The sequence below is a fragment of the Pelodiscus sinensis genome, chromosome 5 (assembly GCF_052426305.1).
Source record: "Pelodiscus sinensis isolate ZL-2025 chromosome 5, ASM5242630v1, whole genome shotgun sequence".
NCBI lineage: Eukaryota > Metazoa > Chordata > Testudines > Trionychidae > Pelodiscus > Pelodiscus sinensis.
This window is the reverse complement of record NC_143056.1, coordinates 129,234,187-129,256,234: the sequence shown is the minus strand read 5'-3', so window position 1 is coordinate 129,256,234 and position 22,048 is coordinate 129,234,187. Positions and strand designations below refer to the sequence as shown.

General features: G+C 53.7%; 2 protein-coding genes across 2 annotated transcripts; one reads left to right on the top strand and one right to left on the bottom strand.

Annotated features, from left to right (window-relative positions):
* Positions 1-802: 802 nt before the first annotated feature.
* Positions 803-9,307, bottom strand: CLP1 (cleavage factor polyribonucleotide kinase subunit 1). The gene is made up of 3 exons (XM_006110960.5): positions 8,805-9,307; positions 6,338-6,961; positions 803-1,907 (listed from the first exon to the last, which is right to left on the bottom strand). Exons 1-3 carry the CDS (start codon positions 9,111-9,113, stop codon positions 1,236-1,238), a joined length of 1,605 nt encoding a protein of 534 aa, XP_006111022.4. The 5' UTR covers positions 9,114-9,307; the 3' UTR covers positions 803-1,235.
* Positions 9,308-10,407: 1,100 nt separating this feature from the next.
* Positions 10,408-17,515, top strand: YPEL4 (yippee like 4). The gene is made up of 5 exons (XM_075928612.2): positions 10,408-10,613; positions 11,614-11,938; positions 12,237-12,280; positions 15,837-15,945; positions 16,216-17,515. The coding sequence occupies exons 2-5, from the start codon at positions 11,798-11,800 to the stop codon at positions 16,303-16,305; spliced, it is 384 nt and encodes a 127-aa protein (XP_075784727.1). The 5' UTR covers positions 10,408-10,613; positions 11,614-11,797; the 3' UTR covers positions 16,306-17,515.
* Positions 17,516-22,048: the final 4,533 nt, after the last annotated feature.

The window sequence follows — 22,048 nt, the reverse complement described above, 5'->3', positions numbered from 1 at the left end:
TTCCTCAACCCAAAATCCACTCTTTTTCTTCTATTCTATAGTCTTTCCCAGCATGTCCCGTCTTCTCTCCTGCTGTAGAACCTGCAGCATTCTTCCTACCTTTTCCATTTGTAAACCTTTTGTCCCCTCTTACCCTGAAGCTCCACCAACTTGCAATAGTTCCTTGTGATGATTTCCCATTCTAGTGGCAAATTCCTGGCTCCAAACCCATTTAAAACCACTGTACAACTTTATTGCAATGGCAGCCAGTCAAGGATGAGGGCCCAAGGTGTTGTAGAAACACAGAACGAACCTACTATTCCAAATATAAGATGAGACAACAGATGAGCACAATTGATAAAAATGGTGGGGAGAGAAGGCAACGAACACAAAGAGCAGTCACTGAACACCAACTGCCCAGCTATGGGTGCTGTCCACATTATAGCACAAGTAGGCTTTCAGGGGGGAGTTGAAGGAACTGTGGATGTTAATGGGGAATTCATTTGATAGATAAGGGTAATGGGGAGCTCTTTGTTGGAATGTTGGAAATGGGTGATCCAAGCTGGCAGTAAGTCAGGACAGACATCTCCATAGTGGAGGTGAGGTGAAGGGCCTAGAAAATGAAATTGTTAGTTCCTCGTAACCTAGCTCCTGGGATGATCCACATTTTGCTCAAATGCTCCAGCCTACTTTGTGTGGCCCTATTTCATTCCTTACATCAAAATTCCCCTCTCCAAGCCCCAAGCAGTGCATCTTGTGTGCATGCACTACAGAGCTCTCTCACACTGCAAGAGGTTACACAAAATTAATCCAGTCACCAGAAAACAACAAAAGGCCAGGAAATTTATTAACATTAGAAAAATATAAAAGAATATTGATCATCTCCTATAAAGAGAAGCCCCATGAAGCGTGGGCTGTGCAAAAGCGACAACAGGTCCAGATTTCAGGGGCTGAAATCTAAGGCAGGGAAGGGAACCTAGAGAAGGGAGGTAGGCAGTGAATCACGTACAGCTACATTTAATCTCCTATTTCCTCCCTGCTTCCATCTACAAGTTAATCCACAAACTTCCTCATCTGACCGACTCTGGTTTGTCCCAATGGTTTGTTCTGCACAGCAGCCTCTATCCCTTCTCACGCTGGTTTCAAATGGTTTAGTCTATGTGGCAGTCACCACCCCCTTCATTTGGTAAAAATACTGTCCACAATGAAGATGCTCTAAGATGCTGGAGTACACCTCTTCTGCTCCAGTGCAGCCCCTACTTAAGGTCCATGAAGCGGATGTCCATGATCAGCAGGAAGTTCTTGGGCAGTGGACGAGGTGCCGGTGCCAGCACCGTGAAGACCTGGCGATCTACGTCCACCCCAGTGACAACAATGAACCCAGCCACACTGGTCTCAGAGATGTTCTCCTCACTGCCATCAGCAGTGCTGACACTCAACAAGTGGTGCACCATGTCACGGCCTGGTGTCACTGGCACAAGCTTGAGTTGATTGTCCTCCTGTGACATGCCCAGAGGCAGGCATGAATCAGGGATGGTGGGCGCCCCCACCTTGTAGATCTTGACATCAGAGAATTTGACATCGAAGGCGTGGGGGTAGAAGCAGCCACGGAAGCCATAGAAGTACTCACGGATGCGATCATCCCGGCATTCCCGCCGGAAGTCCTTTGAACGCTCCACCACCCCACCTGACTTGGGGAGCAACACCGTGCGCACAAAATGGGGCAGGTCCCGCTTCAGCTCATTGTACAGGCGTTCCTGGTCCAGCACTACCACCACATCCACCTCAAAGGCTGAGGCTGCATGCACCAGGGCCTGATACCCAGAGCCCTTCACCCAGCCGCACGTGTTGATGACACAGCCACTGACTGAAGCCCGACGGTTCACTTCGCAGCGCTGGTTAAAAACGTCAGCCAAGCGAGATGTGATCTGCAGAGAGGAAGCAGCATAGCTAATTAGAACCCAAGAAAGATGTGCAGGAAGGGCTCCACCCGCAGTCTTTTCCTTTCTCAAGGTGTGGCCTGTATTTTTCACAGCCTGCTACCACTAGATGGTGGACTTATCACATATAAATTGCCCTGGAGTAGCTATTCAACTCAGTAGAGGAGATACCCACACAAACGTCTTTCCATTCAAGCACCTCATTTTAGATACCTAGACATAGCAAGTTCAACACGGCAGAGCATAGCTTAATACGAGATACACTCTATAAATAACTATATGATGTTTAGTTACTCAGGACTAGGGATATAAGAGGTTAACTAGTTACCCAGTAAGCAGGTGGCTTGTCAGTGTGTGTTGTGGTTGGAAAACCGGAAGATCATTGTATTTCGAGGAGTTAGTGTATCTTCCCAGTTCTCATGTCTGCAAACTAGAAAACAGGCTTTGGACTGCTGTTAGCAAGGGAAATTCCCAGCTAGCTAGCTCGTTAGAGAGATAGGCCCTGTCTGGCATGGCTGAGCTCATTGCATAGTTGAGATAAGCTTCCAGGTAAACAAGCCTGCCTTCGGGAATCTTCTCAAGCAGGCAGGTGTTTGTTTTGGGGTTTTTTTTCCTCTGTATGTAGTTAGTGGCTGATTCTAGAATTTTGTGTACAGGCTATATATTGTTTAATGTTGCCAACGCTCTTTGGACTTCCCGAAGGACCTGGAACTGTACAGGTGTCTTCTGACCTGGCCCAGGAGTCCATCCTTTGCTGAGTCAGAGTCCCCAGCAAGCCAAAGGGATGTTGTCAGCCTTCTCTTGCCTTTTCTTTTTATATCACCTGTAATATCTAATAAATCTTGCATTTATATGCATTAAGCTATTTGTGTCTTCTTGGTTACCCTCCGAACCTGAGAGCAGAGTTTGGCTGGCCCAGTCTCTGAAGTAAGACAGCGTGCTTTCAAGGTAACTGGTTAACTGGCCTGGCCAGCTGGATCCTGCTTGTGGCCACAGTAGACTCGGCCAGAGGTCACCTCTCTCTCCCAACCTGCAGCCAGGACTGGAGCATGCAGTGGAGCCAGAGCTGCCTCCGTTTTCTGGCTCCGTCTCAGCCGCAACCCATCATGGGCAGGGGGCTGCTCCAGGTTTGACCAATTAGACTTAGTGTTTAACCAGTTAATATGTTAAACGTTAAATACAGCCCTATTCAGGACCAACTACTAAGCACCGGGGCATTTATTTGTTTTGTAGAAAACTAATCAGATTGGAGATCTAACACCCTGCCGACTAAAATTGAAGATAAATGATACAGGCAGTCCCCGGGTTACGTGGATCCGATTTACGTCGGATCCCTACTTACAAACGGGGCTTTTCTCGCCGCGGAGGACGTAGGCGGCGGGACCGCCCAGACGCACCATGGTCCCACCGCCCGCGTCCTCCGCGGCGAGAAAAGCTGCTCCGTGTCTCCCTGGCCTGCTGGGGGGCATTCCCCAGCAGACCAGGGAGACGCGGAGCAAAGCCGCGGAAGACGCGGGTGGCGGGACCGCGGCGCATCTGGGCGGTCCCGCCGCCCGCGTCCTCCGTGGTGAGAAAAGCCGCTCCGCGTCTCCCTGGTCTGCTGGGGGGGACCCCCCACCAGACCAGGGAGATGCAGAGCAAAGCCGCGGAGGATGCGGGCGGCGGGACTGCGGCGCGTCTCAGCGGTCCCGCTGCCCGCGTCTCCCTGGTCTGCTGGGAGGGGGGGCGCACTAGCTGCGCCCCACCCCTCCCCAACAGACCAGGCTTTTCTCGCCGCGGAGGACGCAGGCGGCAGGACTGCGGCGCGTCTTGGCGGTCCCGCCGCCCCCGTCCTCCGCGGCGAGAAAAGCCTGGTCTGGTAGGGGGGGGGGGCGCAGCTAGTGCGCCGCCCCCCCCAGCAGACCAGGCTTTTCTCGCTGCTGGTGAGTTTCAGCAGCGGCTGACTTGGGGACGCCTGGGATAGAGCAGCTGGGGGACTGCCGGGTTGGTCCTACAGCACCGAGGTGCGGCGCTACTGGACCAACCCAGCACCCCCCCCAGCTGCTCTGCCCCAGGTGTCCCCAAGTCAGCTGCTGCTGAAACTGATCAGCGGCTGATTCCAGGAAGCCCGGGGCAAAGCAGCTCTGCCTCGGGCTTCCTGTAGTCAGCCGCTGGTCAGTTTCAGCAGCGGCTGAATCGGGGACACCTGGGGTACAATATGTACCAGTGCCGACTTACATACAAATTCAACTTAAGAACAAACCTACAGTCCCGATCTTGTATGTAACCCGGGGACTGCCTGTAATTTCTTCTGCACTAGGAATGTTAGAATGTAACCAACTAACCAATCAGCCAATAACCTGATGCTTATCAGTTACATTCAAACTCAGCCTGCTTCCGGGGAGGCTGTTTCACTGAAGCAGAGCAGCGAAGCCTGCTCCCTGGGGAGTGGGCTGGTGGCCCCACTGCAGGCTCTGCAGTATAAAGCTAAACTTTATACTACAGAACCCGCAGTGCCTGTAACTGTGTAACCACTAAAAATCTTAGCAGCTACACGGTTACTGTATTAAACACTTTTAAACATCCCTATTCTATACCTCTACAATGGTGCTCACAGAGGAGAGATTTACTGAGTATTGTGCAGGAGACTAACAGAAGGTATGTAACTATTCACAGATTCAGAAAAACAATGTAGGTTTGTGTCTACAATGAAATATAGGAAGTGGCAGTTATTGCTGCATTAGAGAGATGATATAAGCATCACCCCTATAGGAAGGTGTGAAATGCTAAGCTGTGCTCTTTTAACACAGAAGTTGCCAAGTAATCAAATAGAATATCCTTTTTACTGGCCTCTCCCCCATCATAGATCTTTTCGAGCTGTATTTTTTTTAAAAGGTTTAGCCTGTTGTCTTGATTGGGATATCTGCAGTGATGTGTAATTAAAAAGATTATTTGGACAATATTTACAGGGGATGTGGTGGTTAATTAGCTAATCGAGTAGTTGATGGAATTTCCATTAACTATTCGATAAAGGGGAGCACTTGCTACTCCCACTGCAGTTTAAATGTAGCAGGAGTCAGGTGCACAGGCAACGAGGCTCCTACTAGATTTAAACAGCAGAGCTGCAGTGGCATTAGCCCCTGTGGGTGGCACGAGCCGGGACTGAGCAGTCTCAGCTTGCGCTGGCTCCGGGATCCACTGTGGCTCTGCATTTTAAATGTAGTAAGAGCCACCTGGCTCTTACTACATTTAAAAGTCAGAACTGCAGTAGGGGACCCAGCGTGAGCCGAGACTGCTGAGTCCCAGCTTGCACCAGGTCCCCCACTGTGTGTCTGCTTCCCCAGCCCCTCCAAGGGTGCTGGAGGGAACTAGCTTGTAAGCTGGCTCCCCCTAGTACTGGCTCCTGCCCCCCTCCCCCCCGATACAGAGGCAGCAAGGGTGAGGGAAGCAAGTAGTCAAGTAGTGACTCAACTAGTCACTTATGTCCATAATATTCATAATCTCTTAGGTTAATAAATGCCAATGTTCATCTCAGAACATGCCGATGTTTGATTGCTGTCCCTATTCTGCAGGTAAGGAAGTAACTTAAGAACATAAGAATGGCCACTCCGGATCAGACCAATGGTCCATCTAGCCCAATATCCTGCCTTTGCTAGCATCTGGGACTGGACCATCAGAGACTTAGGGACACCCTGAGCATAGGGTAACAGCCCTAAACATTTTGATTAACAACCAATGATTGTCATGACCTCCATTAACTTATTTACTTCTTTTTTGAACCCATATATTTTTTGGCTTTCACAACATCCTCTGGCAATGAGTTCCACAGGCTGACTTTGAAGAGTATGAAAAAGTCATTCTTATTTTGTTTTAAACATGCTATTTATCAATTTCATTTGGTGACTCTGGGTTCTTGTATTACGGGAAAGGGTATTAACTTCCCAAGATCACACAGGAAGTAGTAGCAGAGTTGGCCCAAACATTGTGACTTCCAGTTCACCATGCAAGCCTGCTCTCTTTCAAGGTAACAGATTAACAAGAATTGATGATAAGAGAGGATAAAAGAGGAAGCAACAACTCAAACACCCTCCCTCGCCTCTTCTCCAGACCAGGAGATGAAAATGCAGCCGAGCAGGACCAGAGATGATCATGAGGTGGGCAGACAAGGCAATGTTACCCCTTTACTGCTAGTAATATTGAGATTTACTTTAGGTTATGAAGGTGCCCTCCTATGCTGTTTTCTAGTGGGACCACAGTACATGTATGAATCAACATCCCATCTCCAAAAGTATGGCTCCATATACAGTCTCCTATACTGTTCCATCACCCAGATCCATATGCTCTAATTATTAAAGGTTGCCATGTCTCTAGAACTGTGCATGTAGGAAAAAGAGTCCTGGGCTGCTTTGAATTTCACCCTCAAATCCACCATTGCTCACCTTGTTATAGAGTTTGATGTTGGTGCCAGGAGTGGTGGAGCCAAAGTGATAAACGAGGGGGGCCTGGATAGAGAAGCCCTCCTCTACATCAGCAGGCCGCTCAATGTACAGTGCTCCCATGGTGCCAGGGATGGAGACAGAGCCTTGGCCCACGTCCAGCTCCACGAATGTGGGTCGGCGCCCCAGCCGCACGGCATAGTTCAGCAGCAGCCGGCACACTGTCGACTTACCCACATCTGTAGGCCCTACCACCATGACCCGGGGCCCCTGCTCATCCTCGCGCTCTGCCTGCCGCCGCATCTGCTCAAGGGCAGTATGGGTGTTGAGGTAGAGGAGCATGGGGGTGTCCTTCGATACATAAGCCACTTCAGTGCGGCCGCTCAGCTGCACTGTACAGCCATGCCATGTGAACACAGCCACCTTGGCACCAGCATCAAAAGTGAATTTCTTATTGCGGGTCAGCTCAGTGCCGAAGATCTCCGCCATGCCTGTCAGAAGCTCCAGCTGGACAGTCTGCGAGGCCTCCACCTCAAAGCGAAGCTCTGTCTCCCGCTCCAGCTCAAACTTTGCCACCTGCTTCTTCTCATCCCCGGCCTCCTCTGCCATCTCTATCCCTGCATAAGCCTGAAACAGACACAAGAAAAGAAGTGACATCACAGGGAATATAATGCTCTTCCATGCCCCTCCCCCCCAGTGTTCTGTGTTGTCACACAGTCACAGGCATTATTATACATGGACGAGAGGGAGGTTCCCACTTCCTGCACCGTGATACGACTGATTATTCTGGAACTTCACTAATTAGATAATATTCCTGTCACATCCCTAGGAACCACACACAAAAGAGCACCAAGGCTGATAGGGGCCACAGACGATCGTCATGGAAACAACAGGACAAGAGGTTGACTTTAGCAAAGCTTTCGATACAGTCTCCCACAATATTCTTGCCAGCAAGTTAAGAAAATATGGATTGGATAAATGGACTGTAAGGTGGATAGAAAGCTGGTTAGATTGTTGGGCCCAATGGATGGTGATCATCAGCTTGATGTCAGATATATGGTCGGTTTCATGCGGAGTGCCCCAAGGATCAGTTCTAGGGAGCATTTTGTTCAACATGTTTATTAATGACCTGGATGAGGGGATGGATTGCACCCTCAGCAAATTTGCAGATGACTCTTAGGGGGAGAGGTAGATACGTTGGAGGGCAGGGATAGGGTCCAGTGTGAGCTAGACAGATTAGAGGATTGGGCCAAAAGAAATCTGATGAGGTTCAATAAGGACAAATGCAGAGTCCCGCACTTGGGACGGAATAATCTCATGCATAGTTACAGGCTGGGAACTGACTGGCTAAATAGCAGTTTGGCAGAAAAGGACCTGGGGATTACAATAGATGAGAAACTGGATATGAGTCAACAGTGTGCCCTTGTAGCCAAGAAGACTAATTGCATATTAAGGTGCATTAGAAGGAGCATTGCCAGCAAATCTAGACAAGTGATATTCTGCTCTGGTGAGGCCATAGCTGGAGTACTGAGTCCAGTTTTGGGCCCCCCCCCTCCCCCACTACAGAAAGGATGTGGACACATTGGAGAGGGTCCAGCGGAGGACAACCAAAATGATTAGGGGACTGGAGCACATCACCTATGAGCAGAGCTCGCCAAGTGGTGGAGAGCCCCACTCCCCAGCCATGCGGAACCGCACGCTGCATGGCCTTGACGGGCTAAAATCTACTCTCCACAGGCGAGTAGATTACATTAATTGTTGAGCCCTTCCTATGAGGAGAGACTGAGGGATTTGGGCTTATTTAGTCTGCAGAAGAGAAGAGTGAGGGGGGATTTGATAGCAGCCTTCAACTGCCTAAAGGGAGATTCCAAAGAGGATGGAGAGGGCCTGGTCTCTCTGGCGATGAATGGCAGGAGGAGGAACAATGGTCTCAAGTTGCAGTGGGGGAGACGTAGGTTGGATATTAGGAAAAACTATTTCCCTGGGAGGGTGGGGAAGCGCTGGGCGGGGTTCCCTAGGGAGGGGGTGGAGTCTCCACCCCTGGAGGTTTTTAAGACCCAGCTTGACAAAGCCCTGGCTGGGTTGATTGAGTTGGGGTTGGTCCTGCGTTGGGCAGGGGGCTGGACTTGATGACCCCTGTGGCCTTCCAGCCCTGGGATTCTGCGAGCGCCGGGATGTCCGCTCTCCGCAGCAGCGCCTCGTGCTCACGTCAGCAGCGCCCCCCTCGCCAGAAAAACGGCAAACCCCCACCGAGGCGGACACACTCCCCCCTCCCCCCCCCCCGGGCCGCCCCGCGCCGCCCCGCGCCCCCTCCCCCTCCGGGAACGGCCGCCCCCTCGCGCCCGGGGCACCCCTGGGAACGGCGGGACCGTGCCCCTCCCTCAAAGGTAGCACAGGGCGTTACTGGGTGTCGCCATGACAACGGCGCGAGAGGGACCACACCCAGGCGAGCCCCACAAGAGGCACCCACCTGCCGCCTCGCGATAAAACGACCAGCCGGAAGTTCCAAGCCCGAAGGCACACCGGACGCCGGAAGTGTACGGGGCTGATGGGAGAAAGGGCCGGATCCGGAAATGCGACGGGGTGGTGGTGGCGCGGTGCCTGCTGGGGGACGTAGTTCGCCTGGGTAGGCCGCTCTCGGAAGTAGGGACTTGGCATGGCGGGTGAGCGCTGGGCCTGTCGGGAGATGTAGTTCCTGATCTCCTGGCGGCTCCCTAGAAAGGATGGGGAGGGGTGTTTCCATGGGGCCGATCTCTGGCTTGGGCAGCCTTGGGATCATGCGGAGTCTCCTCCTCGCCGATCATCTCTCCCTGCCACGTGCGCCAGCTGCCTGAAGCCTTGTGCTCCTGGAGTCTCTCTGGAGGTTCCTGACATTCAGGGTGGGGGCAGCCCCATGCTGGAGTGTTGCACGAGATGCTAGATACCAGCAGCTATGTCGATGTGCTAGGGGATTATCTGTGGGTAGGAGAGGACTGTTCAGGAGGCATTACCCATGCGCCCATTCGCAGTGTGGGTCCAGCCCTGATGCCCTGGGGAGGAACAAAAGAAGGTGGACATCTCTGGGGGGTGTCTCTATTGACGGGGAGGGCGGCAGATGTGGGGTGGGTTGGAGCCTAGACAAGCAAGGATTGGAAAGAAAGTGCACAGCCCCCAGATAGCTGTGTCCTGGCCTCCACAGGGGATTTGCCCTCATCTCAGCCACAGTTTCAAACCCAGATGCAGAGCCAATGCTGCTATTTGGCAGCGACTGGAAAGGCCACCACTTGGAGTGTCATTCGTCGGGGCTCCTGTGACTTGTGACTGGCTACAGATCCATTCAGTGTTTTGGGGGAGCAAGACCGACATGAGTCAGTGTTTGGAGATGCTGCAGATTCGGCTGTCAGTGTTACAGCTGTCACAGAGGAGGGGATTATGGATGGTTGGGGGAGTGGCATGAGGTGCGGGGGAGGAAGGGGGGCCGTGTTTGGGACAGTGAGATTGCAGGTGCCAGTTGGGGAGTGACATTCAATGAGATCGGGGGGGCGCCAATGCTTGGGGGCGGGGCGTGCCATGTGGATGTCAGTGTTTGGGCGAGTGGCATGCCGTGAGATAAGGGGGTGCCAGAGTTTGGGGGAGGGGCATGCCATGTGTTTCGGGCAGCGAGATGGGGGGCCGTGTTTGGGACAGTGAGGTCGGGGTGCCGATGCTTGGGGTGCCAAGGTTTGGGGCTCTTCGTGCGCTGGGTGTCTGCAGTTAGGCAGGTGCGGTTGCTCTGCGTGGGGGGGGGGATGTTTTGCTGGGGGGCGTACGCTGGCCTGAGGAGCTTGCAGATATGCAGCCCATGACCCCGAGCTGTCTCTCGCTCCCTCTCCCTGCGTCAGAGGCGCAGCACATGATTTATTACTTGTTCCCCCCCGTCTCTCCGGGGGACCGCTCGTCCTGAACCCCCCACTCTCGCTCCATCACTCCCCCATGCCCACCCCTCTCCAGTCACTGCGTGCCCCACCCCCGCAACCCAGCCCAGTGGCCCCGGCCCCCTCCCTGCCCGGCCCGTGCCTCCCAGCCCCTTTCTGACGTAGCGGGAGGCGGGGGGGGGGGGGACGGATGACTCAATGTTATGATGCGGTTCCACAACACACAGCCACATTCGGCTCCAGTCGGAGCCCCAGGGCCCCTTTCGCCCCCCAGCCGCGGCCCCTCGGCCCCCTGAGCCGGCTCCCCGCGCCCCACACCGCCCCAGTGCCGCCCCCTCCCGCGGCTGCAGGACGGACGGACGCGGCTCTTGGGACGAGATTTCAAGGTGAGGGGCGGCGGGGGGTGCGCAGCGCCGAGGGCTGCGGCGGAGAAACTTTGCCCTCCCGCGCAGCCTGGGGCTCTCCCCTCCCCTGCCCGTGGCCAGAGAGCCCGGATCCCCCCCCCCACGCGCCCATCCCACTCGCAACTTTCCCACGCCACAGCCTCTCCCGTTTCCTTTCTCCCGGGAGCTCATCTCTGCCCCCAGGGGTCACCTTCCACCTCCGCCCCCCTCTGGTCCTGCCTCCTTTATGGTTTCCCCGGGGCGGGAATGAGGAGAGTAGCCACATGGGGCTCTGGCACTGGGCTGCCCCAGTTTATGAACGTGACACTCCAGGGGCGAGCTGGGGGCTGTCTCAGCCATCTGGGTTAGGCTGGTGACAAACTCAGGCATGGTCATTTCAAAGGCAGTTCTGGGCAGCAACCAGCAGGGGGCGCTGTCTCTGGGCTGCAGCAAAGAAAGAAGAGGAGACCCCAGGAGGGTGGGAGAGGTGGAAATGGGTCTGTCCCAGCAGGGGGTGCTCTCCTCTGGGCAGTAACAAAGATGGGAGATGAGCAACCCCAGGAGGACCATCCCTTATTCCCAGCAGGGGGCGCTGTCTCTGGGCTGCAGCAAAGAAAGAAGAGGAGACCCCCAGGAGGGTGGGAGAGGTGGAAATGGGTCTGTCCCAGCAGGGGGTGCTCTCCTCTGGGCAGTAACAAAGATGGGAGATGAACAACCCCAGGAGGACCATCCCTTATTCCCAGCAGGGGGTGCCATGCCCAGCACGGAGGCGTGGGTTTGCCAGCCATAGAATGGGATCCCCAATACTGTGCGTTTCCTCTCTAGCTCCAGTGGGGGCGCTTTCTTGGTTGAGGGGGAGGAGAGAGCTGGCCCTGGGGGAAGAAGAGGGGGATGTCTCCCCTTCTCCATCAAAGAGTGCTCTCTCTCCAGTCTCCCAGGAGGAGGGCGCTGGGCATAGGGGCAGCCCCCCTGATTTACTGCCCTGTTCTCTCATTCTCTGCAGGTGACTCCCCTTTCGGCCTGGTTCTCATCTGGGGGGGCCCTGGCTGTGCAGCCCCCCCAAACTCCTCCCACCCTGAAACACGGCTCTAGCCAACCTGCTTCGCTGCTTCACCTGCGACCGATTGTGCGGGGGGTGCACAGCACCTGCCCCCCCGCCCCGCCAGGGTATCGCCCTTCAACCCGTCATGCCCAGTTGTGAGCCAGGGCCGCCCGCCGCCTGCCTGCCCACCAAGACCTTCCGCAGCTACCTGCCGCACTGCCACCGCACCTACAGCTGTGTGCACTGCCAGGCCCATCTGGCCAAGCATGACGAGCTCATCTCCAAGGTACAACTGCTCCTGCCTGCTAGGGGCCTGCGCCAGCCACTGGGCTTCCCCATGGGCATGCCTTACCACCGTGAGCTTCCGCAGGGCTGTGCCCTGTCAGTGCCCAGCAAACAGTCCCACCTCTGTGAGCTTCCTCACAGCCGCTGCCTTGTCAACTGCCCGTCTTCCCCATGGCAGCGCCCAACCAGGCCCTGGGTGCTGGAAGCTTCCCCGTGGCTGTGAATGAAGGTGGGTGGTGGGGACGACTGTTGTTTGGGGGGGAGGGGAGAGATATAATTCCTGTCCTTTGTCTCTACAGTCTTTCCAGGGGAGCCATGGCCGAGCCTACCTGTTCAATTCTGTGTGAGTGCCCCTCTGTGATCCATCAACCCATCTATTACATAGGGCCGGGGGGGGGGGGGTGGGAGGAGAGTTTTCAGCCAATCAGAAGGGAGCAGGCAACAGCCAGAGCTATATCGTCTGTTGTTATAATTGATTAAGTGTATTATGTTAGTGCTTCAGTCACCCAGCCATAGAGCAGGACCCAGAGGTGCTAGGCGCTGTACAGTCCCAGAACGGAGATAGTCCCCCAAAGATCTCACCATCTAGGCTGTCTCCATTCTACACGACCCAAGACAGAATGACTTTTGGCTTCAAAGGCACGAGGGACCCTGTCCTGTCCCAAAGATGGAGTCTCTGCAATGGGGTCTCCTTGATGGTGAGTCCCTGGGTAGAATCAGAGCCATTGTCATGGGGAGGTATAACACTGGTCCCGTGGGCCTCACACTCCGGTCTCCCACCTAGGGCACGTGGTGCCCCTTGTCTTGGTACCATTCCCAGGCAAAGAATTCCCTGCCCAAGATGGCAAGAACTTGTCAGGCACCGTCCCCGGGATCTCTTGCACTGGGGTCTTTCTCCCCAGAATGTTTCGTATGGGTTGGCTCGTTGGCAGCAAGCCCACGGTCCTCCCTGTGATCCCAGTGGTGAAAACCCAGGACAGTCACATCATCAGCTTTGGCAGGGGGGTCACAACCTCTACGTTCGCCCATGGGCCATCCCATTGCCAACAGCAATGGCTATTGACATAGAAGTATCTCGGAACCTCCTCTCTTATCTGGCTTATGGGGGGCCATGGCCAATGATCAAGCATGGCTGAGCAACCTCGAGTAGAAGTAGAGAGGCTATTGCACCTCTGTATATGGACCTGGTGTGACTGATGCTGGAATCCTGTGTCCAGTCGTGTTGCCCATCCTTCAAAAAGGTGGTTGGTACATTGAAAGGGTTTGAGAAGAACCACAGCCTGCTGTTTAGTGATAGACTCCAGGAGTAAAATCTATTTATCTAAAGGTTGAGGAGTGACCTGACCAAAATCTGTAAGTAGCTGGGGATATATGGGGAACAAATAATTATTAATGGGCTCTTTGGGCTAGCAGACAAAGGCCTAGCACCATCCAATGGGTAGGAGTTAAAGCTAGACAAATTCAACTGGAAACAATACTCGTATTTTTAAGAGTGAGGGTAATTAACCAATGGAACAACTTACACAAGACTCTGGAAGATTGTCCATCTCTGGCAATTTTAAACTCAGGATTGGATGTTTTTCTAAATCTAAGAGATCTACTCTACATCAAACAGGAATTAATTTGGGGAAATTGTGATAGTTACATGGGAGATCAGAGAAGATACTCACAACGGTCCCTTTTGGCCTTGGAATCTGTGAACAACATGGCAGAGAGAAGGCAGAGACAGGGAGACTGTATCCTATGGATTTAGGGTCTCTGGGGCTGTGGTTTGGGTGCTGCCTGAGGCTCAGAGTGGCTTGGTAGCTCCTTCCTGCCGTGGCTCAGAAGTGCAGCTGCATGGTTCTCACTGCTAGGAGTTTATCTGCTTTGTATCAGCGATTGATCAGGCTAGGGCCTGTTTCTTCCGTAGAGACAACAAAAATGCCCTGTCTTTGCTGGTTCTCAAGCAGCTTTGCTTAATGATGGGCAAGGAGTCTCAGGGAAGTACAGCTTCATCTTTGTTGGCTAGCATAAGGCATAAGGGCCCATTTTTGAAACTAGTTATTAGCACCTCGCTTGTGGCTATGGAAGGCTCCGCACCACTGGAAACACACAAAAATCCCCCTCCACTCCCCAAAAACACCAGTCTGCCTCAGAATTCTGCAATTCCACCTTTTGCCTACCAGAGGCTGCTGTGGCACCAGAACAGCAGGCTGCCTTTGTGCTGCGCCTGTCTGGGTGCCACAGCAGCCTCTGGTGGGCCAAAAACAGAATTGCAGCACTTGTTGGGCAGAAATATCTTTTCAGGGAGGGAGAGGGGGAACCTGCAGGACACATGAATTCTGTGTGTGTGCAGTGGTGCAGGATCTGCCCAGGAGTAGAGACTCCTAGTGATGCCACTAGATCTAAGAGCAGCTCTTACCACTGATCAATGTCACACATGCTAGTGTTTGACTGATAGCTGGAGAGACCTTGAGTTTGCTTCTTCCCAGATGGAGCTCCGCTACTCCCCAGAGTCTGCTGCACCAGGGCCAGGCAGTGCCTCCTTCCCACTCAGGATCTACATGAAGCCATGAGGGGCTGCAGCATCCCAAATGTATCAGTGAGCATCGGCTCTGTCCCACATCCCTGAGCCACACTTCCACGGTTGCTCATCCTTGCTAGTGTCTGACTCAGTGAGGTGGGGAATGGTCACTCTTCAGCCTGGATCAGCTGTCCAAGCTGGACTGTGGCTTGATCCCTTCATGGTTGAGCTGGTGGGCACAGCTCTGGCTGCAGCAGCAGCTGTCTGGCAAGCCTGCCTCTTGCCAGAGACCCCAGCGTGGCAGCTAAGATGGGTCAGATGACAGGTGGCTGGGATGGGCAGGCCACAGTGGGGGCAGCAGGGCTCTCTTGCCCTTGGAGCATGCCAATGCTGGCTGCTATCTGAGGGTCTCTAGGGCACCATGCATAGTGGGTCAGGTTTGTGATGCATAGCTGTGGTTATGGAGAAGGTCACCAGATTGCAGTGGGGAGCATGGGAGCCTGACTAGGCCCATGGGGCAGGCACAGTATCTAGGGAGAGTGGCAATAGGGCCATACCAATCTCCTTGGGATCCCCCAGGAAGCTGGCCAGAGCCAGTCCCAGCTGCCCCACAGGGACACAGCCTGGAGCTTATTTGAGATCCTCTCCAGCTCTCTGTGCTTTCCCTGAAGAGGCACAGGTGTGTGAGGAGGGGCAGAAAGGCAGGCATGGGGAGGGGGGGAATGAGTGAGGACTGAGACGGTAGCTGCTCTCAGATCCCCACAGCTTCTGCCCCGCCCGCCCCTCTGATTCTCCATGGAGCCCATCCCAGCCTCTGCCCTGCTGACTGTCCCCCTGCAAGACTCCTGGGTCTCTCTTTACCCACTTGGGCAAGCCCTGAACACAGACACCAGCTCAGCCCTCCCCCTCACTGTAGCATCACCAAGTTGCACAATTGTTTCTTTTAACTTCTGGAGCCCTGGGAGTGTGAGGATCCCACTGTCTCAGGAGTTCCTGCGGGGGAGAAAAGCTGGGGCACGGGGTCCCTAAGGCTGCCAGCTTAGTAAATAGAACCTGATATTGGCTCAAAGCCAGGCAACAGTTAAAAGACACCCGTGCCTGAATGTGTGAGGCTGCTCTGGCTGCAGGTACCTCGCAGGAGAGCACAGCTGTGTATGGAGCTCAGCCCCAGCACACAGGAAGGGCTGAGCTCCTTTGCTTCGATCACAGAGTGCCTGGGAGCCAAGCCTGCTCCGTCTAGTCTTGCACGGGGTGTATGTTTGCTAGGATACTGGCCACTGAATTCCAGACCACCCCCCCCCCCCACACACACACACAGGGAGGGTGTGCGGGGAGTTGGGAGCGGAAGGCAGTGTGTGACCTCGTCCCATGTTGCTCCTCTTTCTGGTGCCAGGGTTAACGTGGGCTGCGGGCCAGCTGAACAGCGCCTCCTGCTCACCGGGCTCCACTCTGTGGCTGACATTTTCTGTGAGAGCTGCAAGACCACCCTGGGGTGGAAATATGTGAGTAGTGCCCCAGCCCTACAGGAATCCCCCATCATAGTGCCCCCTACTGGGGCAGCAGGGCTGGGCAGTACAGGCCGGGCCCCCTCCCTGGTCTCACAGCCCCACCCTGCTGGGCAGACTCCTTCCACTCCCTGGGCTCACAGCCTCCCCCCGGGGCAGGCAGACTCCTTCCCCTCCCTGGGCTCACAGCGCCCCCTGCTGGAGAGAACAGCATGCCCTAGAGGAGGGGGCCAGCTCAGAGGCGCTGTTCTCTCTCCCCTCGGCCAGGAACAAGCCTTCGAGACCAGCCAGAAGTACAAGGAGGGGAAGTTCATCATTGAGATGTCACACATGGTGAAGGACAACGGCTGGGACTGAGACGGGGGGAGCTGCAGCCACACCCCCAGCAGCATGGCCCTGCCCCCCCGATCACGCTGCCACATTGCCCATCCCAGCACGAGAACTCCCCTGCACAAGGATCGCCTTTCGGGAGCAGGGGATCCGGGGCCCTCGCCCCACCCTCAGCCTGATGGAGTACAACTGAGCATGGGGACTCCCTGTTCCCCTTAGGGTGGGCATCCTACTGGGCTCGGAGCCTGTAGGCACCGACCCTCTACTTGCATCACGGGGCGCAGACACGGGGGAGCATGACTCTTGTCTTCTAGCAAGAGCCTGCTCTGGTGAGATGGGGAGCAAGGAGACCGCCCCTTGGGCATGGCACTGTGGAGACCCAGGGAGGAGAGGCCTCAGAGCACTCCTGCCCCTAGTGTAGGGTTGTGAGGGGAGAAGGCAAGAGGATCAAAGCTGGGTCCCTGGGGTGGGGGCCATTAGCATAAGAGAGCTTCCCAGCCCACTTTTGGTGATGAGGCTCAAAGCCAGCCCCCTTGGCATGAGGCGCAGGGGGCAAGGTCAGAGTTGCCTCCACCCTCATGGGCACAGGGGCAGAGGAACAGTTTCATAGCTGTCCCCCTCTCCACATGGGGCTCCGGGTAGGGAACCAATAGGAGCAGGGCAGCCCCCAACCTGGGGCTTATGATAGCCTTGGGGAGAAGGTAAGGGCTGCCCCACAGGGGAAGAGGGTCACTGCACTGGGGCTCAGTGTGGGGCGGGGGGGTCAGAGGAGGGTGGAGCTGGACTCCTGGCCTAGGCCTGTGAGTGAGAAGTGAGAATCGGAGCCAGTGGCCCTGGCATGGAAAGGGAAGGGGTGAGAGTATGGGAGCTGGGTCCCTGGCTTGGGGTGGGAAGGTTGGAGCCAGCACCTCTGGGCCTGGGGATCAGTGGGGGGGGATGGGAGCTGGCCTCCCTGGGCCAGTGGTGGTGGTGAGCTGGGAGGGTCAGAGCTGGGCCTGGGACTCTGCTGTTCATTTCCCTGCTCCCGTGCCCCTTCCTTGGGCCTTCTATTGCATTCCTCCATGTCTGCTCTGGGCCATTTGGTTCTGTGGGTCACCATGCCTTGGTGATCCCTGGGCACCGCCCACCCCTGCCTCCCCATCGCTGCCATGGGGCCTGGCCCGGGGGCTCCAGCACTGTGGCACCAGCACCACCGCACGTGGATTTTGTATTATAAATAAAGGTGTTTTTATAGAAGGCCAAGAGTCTGTTATCAGGGGAGCTGTCCCCCCACATCTTCCCCTTCTGAGCTCCAACATTGCCCCCCCCCCCCCCCAGTCCTGGTGCACAATGTCCTGCCCAGGAGGGGCACCCTTTAGTGGGTGAGGCTGGAGATGGAGCCAGTGTTCTGCCCCCTCTCTGTTCCTCTAGTGGGCCCCAGCACCTCATCTGGCTATTCCCAATGGGGTGGCTCCAGGCTCTGGGCATGCAGGCCTCTGCCTGGCTTCTAGCAGCTCTGCCCCCTCTGCAGGACCTTCAGCCCCAGCTCTGTACAATGGTGGGCGGGGAGAGGTGCTACAGTGTCCTGGAAGCAGTGAGCTTGGAAAACCACTGCAGGAAACGGCTTAGCAACATTTTATTGGCATTGCAGCCTTCACCCTGAGCACAGCACCTCCCATGGATGTCAGAGCCCCCATCCCAACCACAGCAGTGCACCACCAGCATCAGTGGGGCATGTTCCACCTAATTTTTTCCACCCATACGTAGAATACATTTTGTTGTGTGCAGAGGCATGTGCAGATGTTCACCACCAATAGAAACACAGGCTGCCAGCAGTGGGCACTCTGCTAATCAGCTGGCCATATTTGAATTTCTCCTGGGTGGCCACTCAAGTGCTCAGCTTACAGGGAACACTGTCAGTGGGGCCTTGACCTCTGTGCCTCCCCCCGCTGGCATCAGAGCCCCCTCAATGTGAGCACAGCAGTCCACTATGAGCAGCAATGGCCCTCACCACCACCCTGCTGGCATCAGAACCCCACATTACACGCTGGGATCCCAGCAGTACAACCTAGCAGATGGAGCAGACCTAGTAGGCAGAGTAGAATCAGAGAAAAGAACTGCAGTCATGACCAGGAGACAAGCTACTGGAGCAAAGCCATGACTCAGAATGAAGTCAAAGAAGGCATTGCATGTTGGGGAATAAAATGAGGCCGCTTGGTTAGGAGGTCTACCATGGTGAAGATGATTGTATGCACTCGGGAGCAAAGTAACTCTACAATAAAAAAAGTCCATTGAGATAGTGGAGCAAGGCCATGGAGGTGTGGGGAGGGGAGGAAGGAAGTCCACAGGCTCAAGGTTTCTTCCTATGGGCACACAGGTTGCATAACCTAGCATTACTTTTAATGTCAGTTCATAAGACTGGCCATCAGACACATGCAGGCTGTGTCTAGACTGGCCAGTTTTTCTGGAAAATCAGCAGCTTTTCTGGAAAAACTTGCCAGCTGTCTACAACTGGCCACTTGAATTTCTGGAAAAGCACTGACGATCTCATGTAAAATCATCAGTGCTTTTCCGGAAAAACTATGCTGCTCCTGTTCAGGCAAAAGTCTTTTTCCGAAAGACTTTTGCTCAAAAGGGCCAGTGTATACAGCATAGTATTGTTTTCCGCAAAAAAAGCCCCGATCGTGAAAATGGCGATCGGGGCTTTTTTGCGGAAAACTGCATCTAGATTGGCCACGGACACTTTTCCGCAAAAAGTGCTTTTGCGGAAAAGCATCCTGCCAATCTAGACGCGCTTTTCCGAAAATGCTTTTAACAAAACACTTTTCAGTTAAAAGCATTTTCGGAAATTCATGCCAGTGTAGACGTAGCCCCAGTGATCAGGGTCCAGGTTTAAAACCGGCTGAAATGTCCAGTCTTAGCATAACTTTAGCACCTGAAGCCAGGATCTGCCCTCAGTCATGTAGAGATAATCCCTGCAATAAAAGGGGTTGTATTGCAGATAAAACTTGCAACCTGGGGAAGCACTGGTGGCTCTTACAGTTCAGCAGATTCGATCTGCAAACAAGTAACGTGGAGGCCAGGGACAGATAGAGATCATCAGGTGAACCAGTGAGGGTTCCACTGACAAAAGTGGGAGGGTATAAGAACAGTGGTGAAAGCTTCCTGCTCCCCCTCATGCTACTCATCCTTGTATGACGAAGCATCTGCCCTCCCGTTCTTAGTAAGTAACCATGACATCAAATTTGGAGAGAAAAATGGTCCAGCAAATTTGATGTTGGCCAAGTTGCTGCATTGCTCTAACAGTGCACAGTGGGTGGTCATGGGGTTCTTGAGTCTCTAAAAAACATTAGATTATCATCTAAATAGATTACATGAATTAGTTGAGGATGTTTTGAAAATTGTCATTCATGAAGTGATGAAAGGTAGGTGGGGCACACCAAATGGCATGACCAAATAGTCAAAATGCCATATGTCCTGTCGCCATACAATGGCTCAGGAGCATGAACACCAGCCTCCAGGCACTCTTATGAGGTAGGGCACAAACCCCAAACGGGCTAGGAGTTCTAGACTTTTGCCAACCAAATATCAAGTGTAAACATCTCAGGCACTGTAAGAGCCAAACCATGGAGTCCCAGATGGTCCTCTTGTGTTCTCTAATCTATCTTGGCACCTATGTAAGCTTGCCTTTGCAAGACATTGCCCCATACACCAAAGATCACAACAATATTCAGGTTACCCACAGTTGGAAAAGACCAATCATTTATCCTGGGCAACAACCCCTTAGATCTCATACCAAAGGCGCTTTAGGCACCAACCCTAAAGTGAATTCTCTAAAGATTTATTAGCTAGGCAAAGGAAACGGAATTATTTATGAGGCTGAAGCAGGTAAACATACACATCTATGTGCGCTTGTCTTCAGTTTCAAAAGGTAATAGAAGCTTCCACAATAAATAAACTCTAAGTCTTTAGGGCTAATCCAAGCCATCCACTGGGGACATTTTACAGGCAGTCCTTCAGACTCCAAGCAGCAGATACAGTTCCTCCTCGTTAGGGCTTTCTATTCCTTCTCCCCCTTCTGCTGTGAGCTGTAAACTATAGTCATCTGATTTCCTGTTCACAGAGGCCGGGTGGGGGGATGCAGGGGGCGGGGAAGAGGGTGCAGTAGGAGCAATCAACTAAGTGTTTTGTCCTTTGATGCCTCACAACAGTTCATCTGGTATCTCTGGGCCTTTTGTTGGGCAGGAGCAGGGGCGGCGGATAATGTAGGCAAGGGGTTGCCTTCCCCAAACTGCCTACACTGCCCAGCAGCTGGGGAGGGCTGGGGCCATGGTGCAGCAACCCCAGACCTCTGGGTGGCCGGGACGTATCAGACTTGAGGGCTGGGGTTGGGTGGGGCAGGTTGTTGAAGGGGCGTAGATCTTGGGAAAAGGGTGTGGCTTTGGGCAGAAGGGGTGGGGCTTGGCTTGCCTTCCCCAGCTAGGCCTTGACCCACTGCCCATGGGCAGGAGCACGCCCCTCCTGTGGCAATCTAGTACATGACAAAGCCTCTCTCCTCTTCTGATGAGTTGCAGTTCCAAAGCAAACAGGTCAAGCACTTAATAACATGGGATACAGGTATTATAAGTGAGACTAGTGCATGCAGCAACGCACTTTTATAATCCTCGTGCCTCTTTTAACTGTTCTCACAGTTCCTCGCAGCTGAGCGAGACTGGTTCCAGTGATGCGTCTGGGTTCAGTAGTGACCTAAGGGATGCTGGCATGATGTGACAACTGGTCTGCCAGCCTCACACATCCCCCTGCTGGAGTCTGACAGGTGTTATGCCCCACACGAGTTGAGCTTTGTGAATAGAGTCCTTCCAGAAGTTTCTTTATTACTATTTATGAAAAGGGGCATTGATCCAGACTGTGATCTTATTAAAGCTCAGTGATCCACACAACATGGGAGAGCGCCATCTTCGTGAGGCTAGAGAGGATGAACCCCTTCCACAGATTTTCTCTTAAGCTACTCCTGAAGGGCCTGCAACTTGGGTGCAGAGAGGGTGTAACTGTGCAAGTGACCAGAGGAGCTTAGTGAACAGGAGTGGCTGGGGCACAGATACACGTAACTTTATTTAAACATAAAGCCAAAAATATGCCCTGATAAAAATAAACAAACAGCAGAAGAACAAGCTTCAGGAAAGGAAAGGAAAATGCAGGCAGAAGTCCAGCAACAGAGTGAAGGCCAAGACTATAATAGGGTTCGAAAAAGAGCTACATTCATGGAGGATAAGTTCCGTCAATAACTACTAGCTGGGACGGGCAGAGATGGTGTCGCTAGCCTCTGTTTTTGTCAGAAGCTGGGAATGGGAGATGGAATGGATTACATGATGATTCCCTGGTCTGTTCATTCCTTTTGGGGCACCTGGCATTGGCCACTGGCAGGCTAGGTCTACACTGCAAAGATAAATCGGAAAAAGAAACGCAATTTGCAGTACACCATTGCGTATCTTTTTCCGCTTTACAGTCAAAAGAGGTTTTCTGAAATTTGGCATCGTGTAGATGGTGCCAAATTTTGGAAAAAAGTCCTCTTTTGACACATCCCTTCTTCCTCATAAAATGAGGTTTACAGGGAGGGTGAAAGAGCGCATCCACTTTTTCAAATTTTTTTCCGAAAAAACAGATGTGTTCCTTGGACGCAGCATTGCTTTTCCAGGATACTTCTGGCATCCTGGAAAAGCACTGAAGTCTAGATATAGCCTCAGATGACAAGACATTGGGCTAGGTGGACCTTTGGTCTGACCCAGTGTGG

Excerpts from the sequence above, each read along its gene's own strand:
- CLP1 (XM_006110960.5), bottom strand. The coding sequence starts at position 9,113 with ATGATCCCAAGGCTGCCCAAGCCAGAGATCGGCCCCATGGAAACACCC. Across the intron at positions 6,962-8,804 it reads GTTTTATCGCGAGGCGGCAG|GCTTATGCAGGGATAGAGAT; the intron begins GTGGGTGCCTCT and ends TGTCTGTTTCAG. Across the intron at positions 1,908-6,337 it reads ACATCAAACTCTATAACAAG|ATCACATCTCGCTTGGCTGA; the intron begins GTGAGCAATGGT and ends TCCTCTCTGCAG.
- YPEL4 (XM_075928612.2), top strand. The coding sequence starts at position 11,798 with ATGCCCAGTTGTGAGCCAGGGCCGCCCGCCGCCTGCCTGCCCACCAAG. Across the intron at positions 11,939-12,236 it reads ATGACGAGCTCATCTCCAAG|TCTTTCCAGGGGAGCCATGG; the intron begins GTACAACTGCTC and ends TTGTCTCTACAG. Across the intron at positions 12,281-15,836 it reads GCCTACCTGTTCAATTCTGT|GGTTAACGTGGGCTGCGGGC; the intron begins GTGAGTGCCCCT and ends TTCTGGTGCCAG.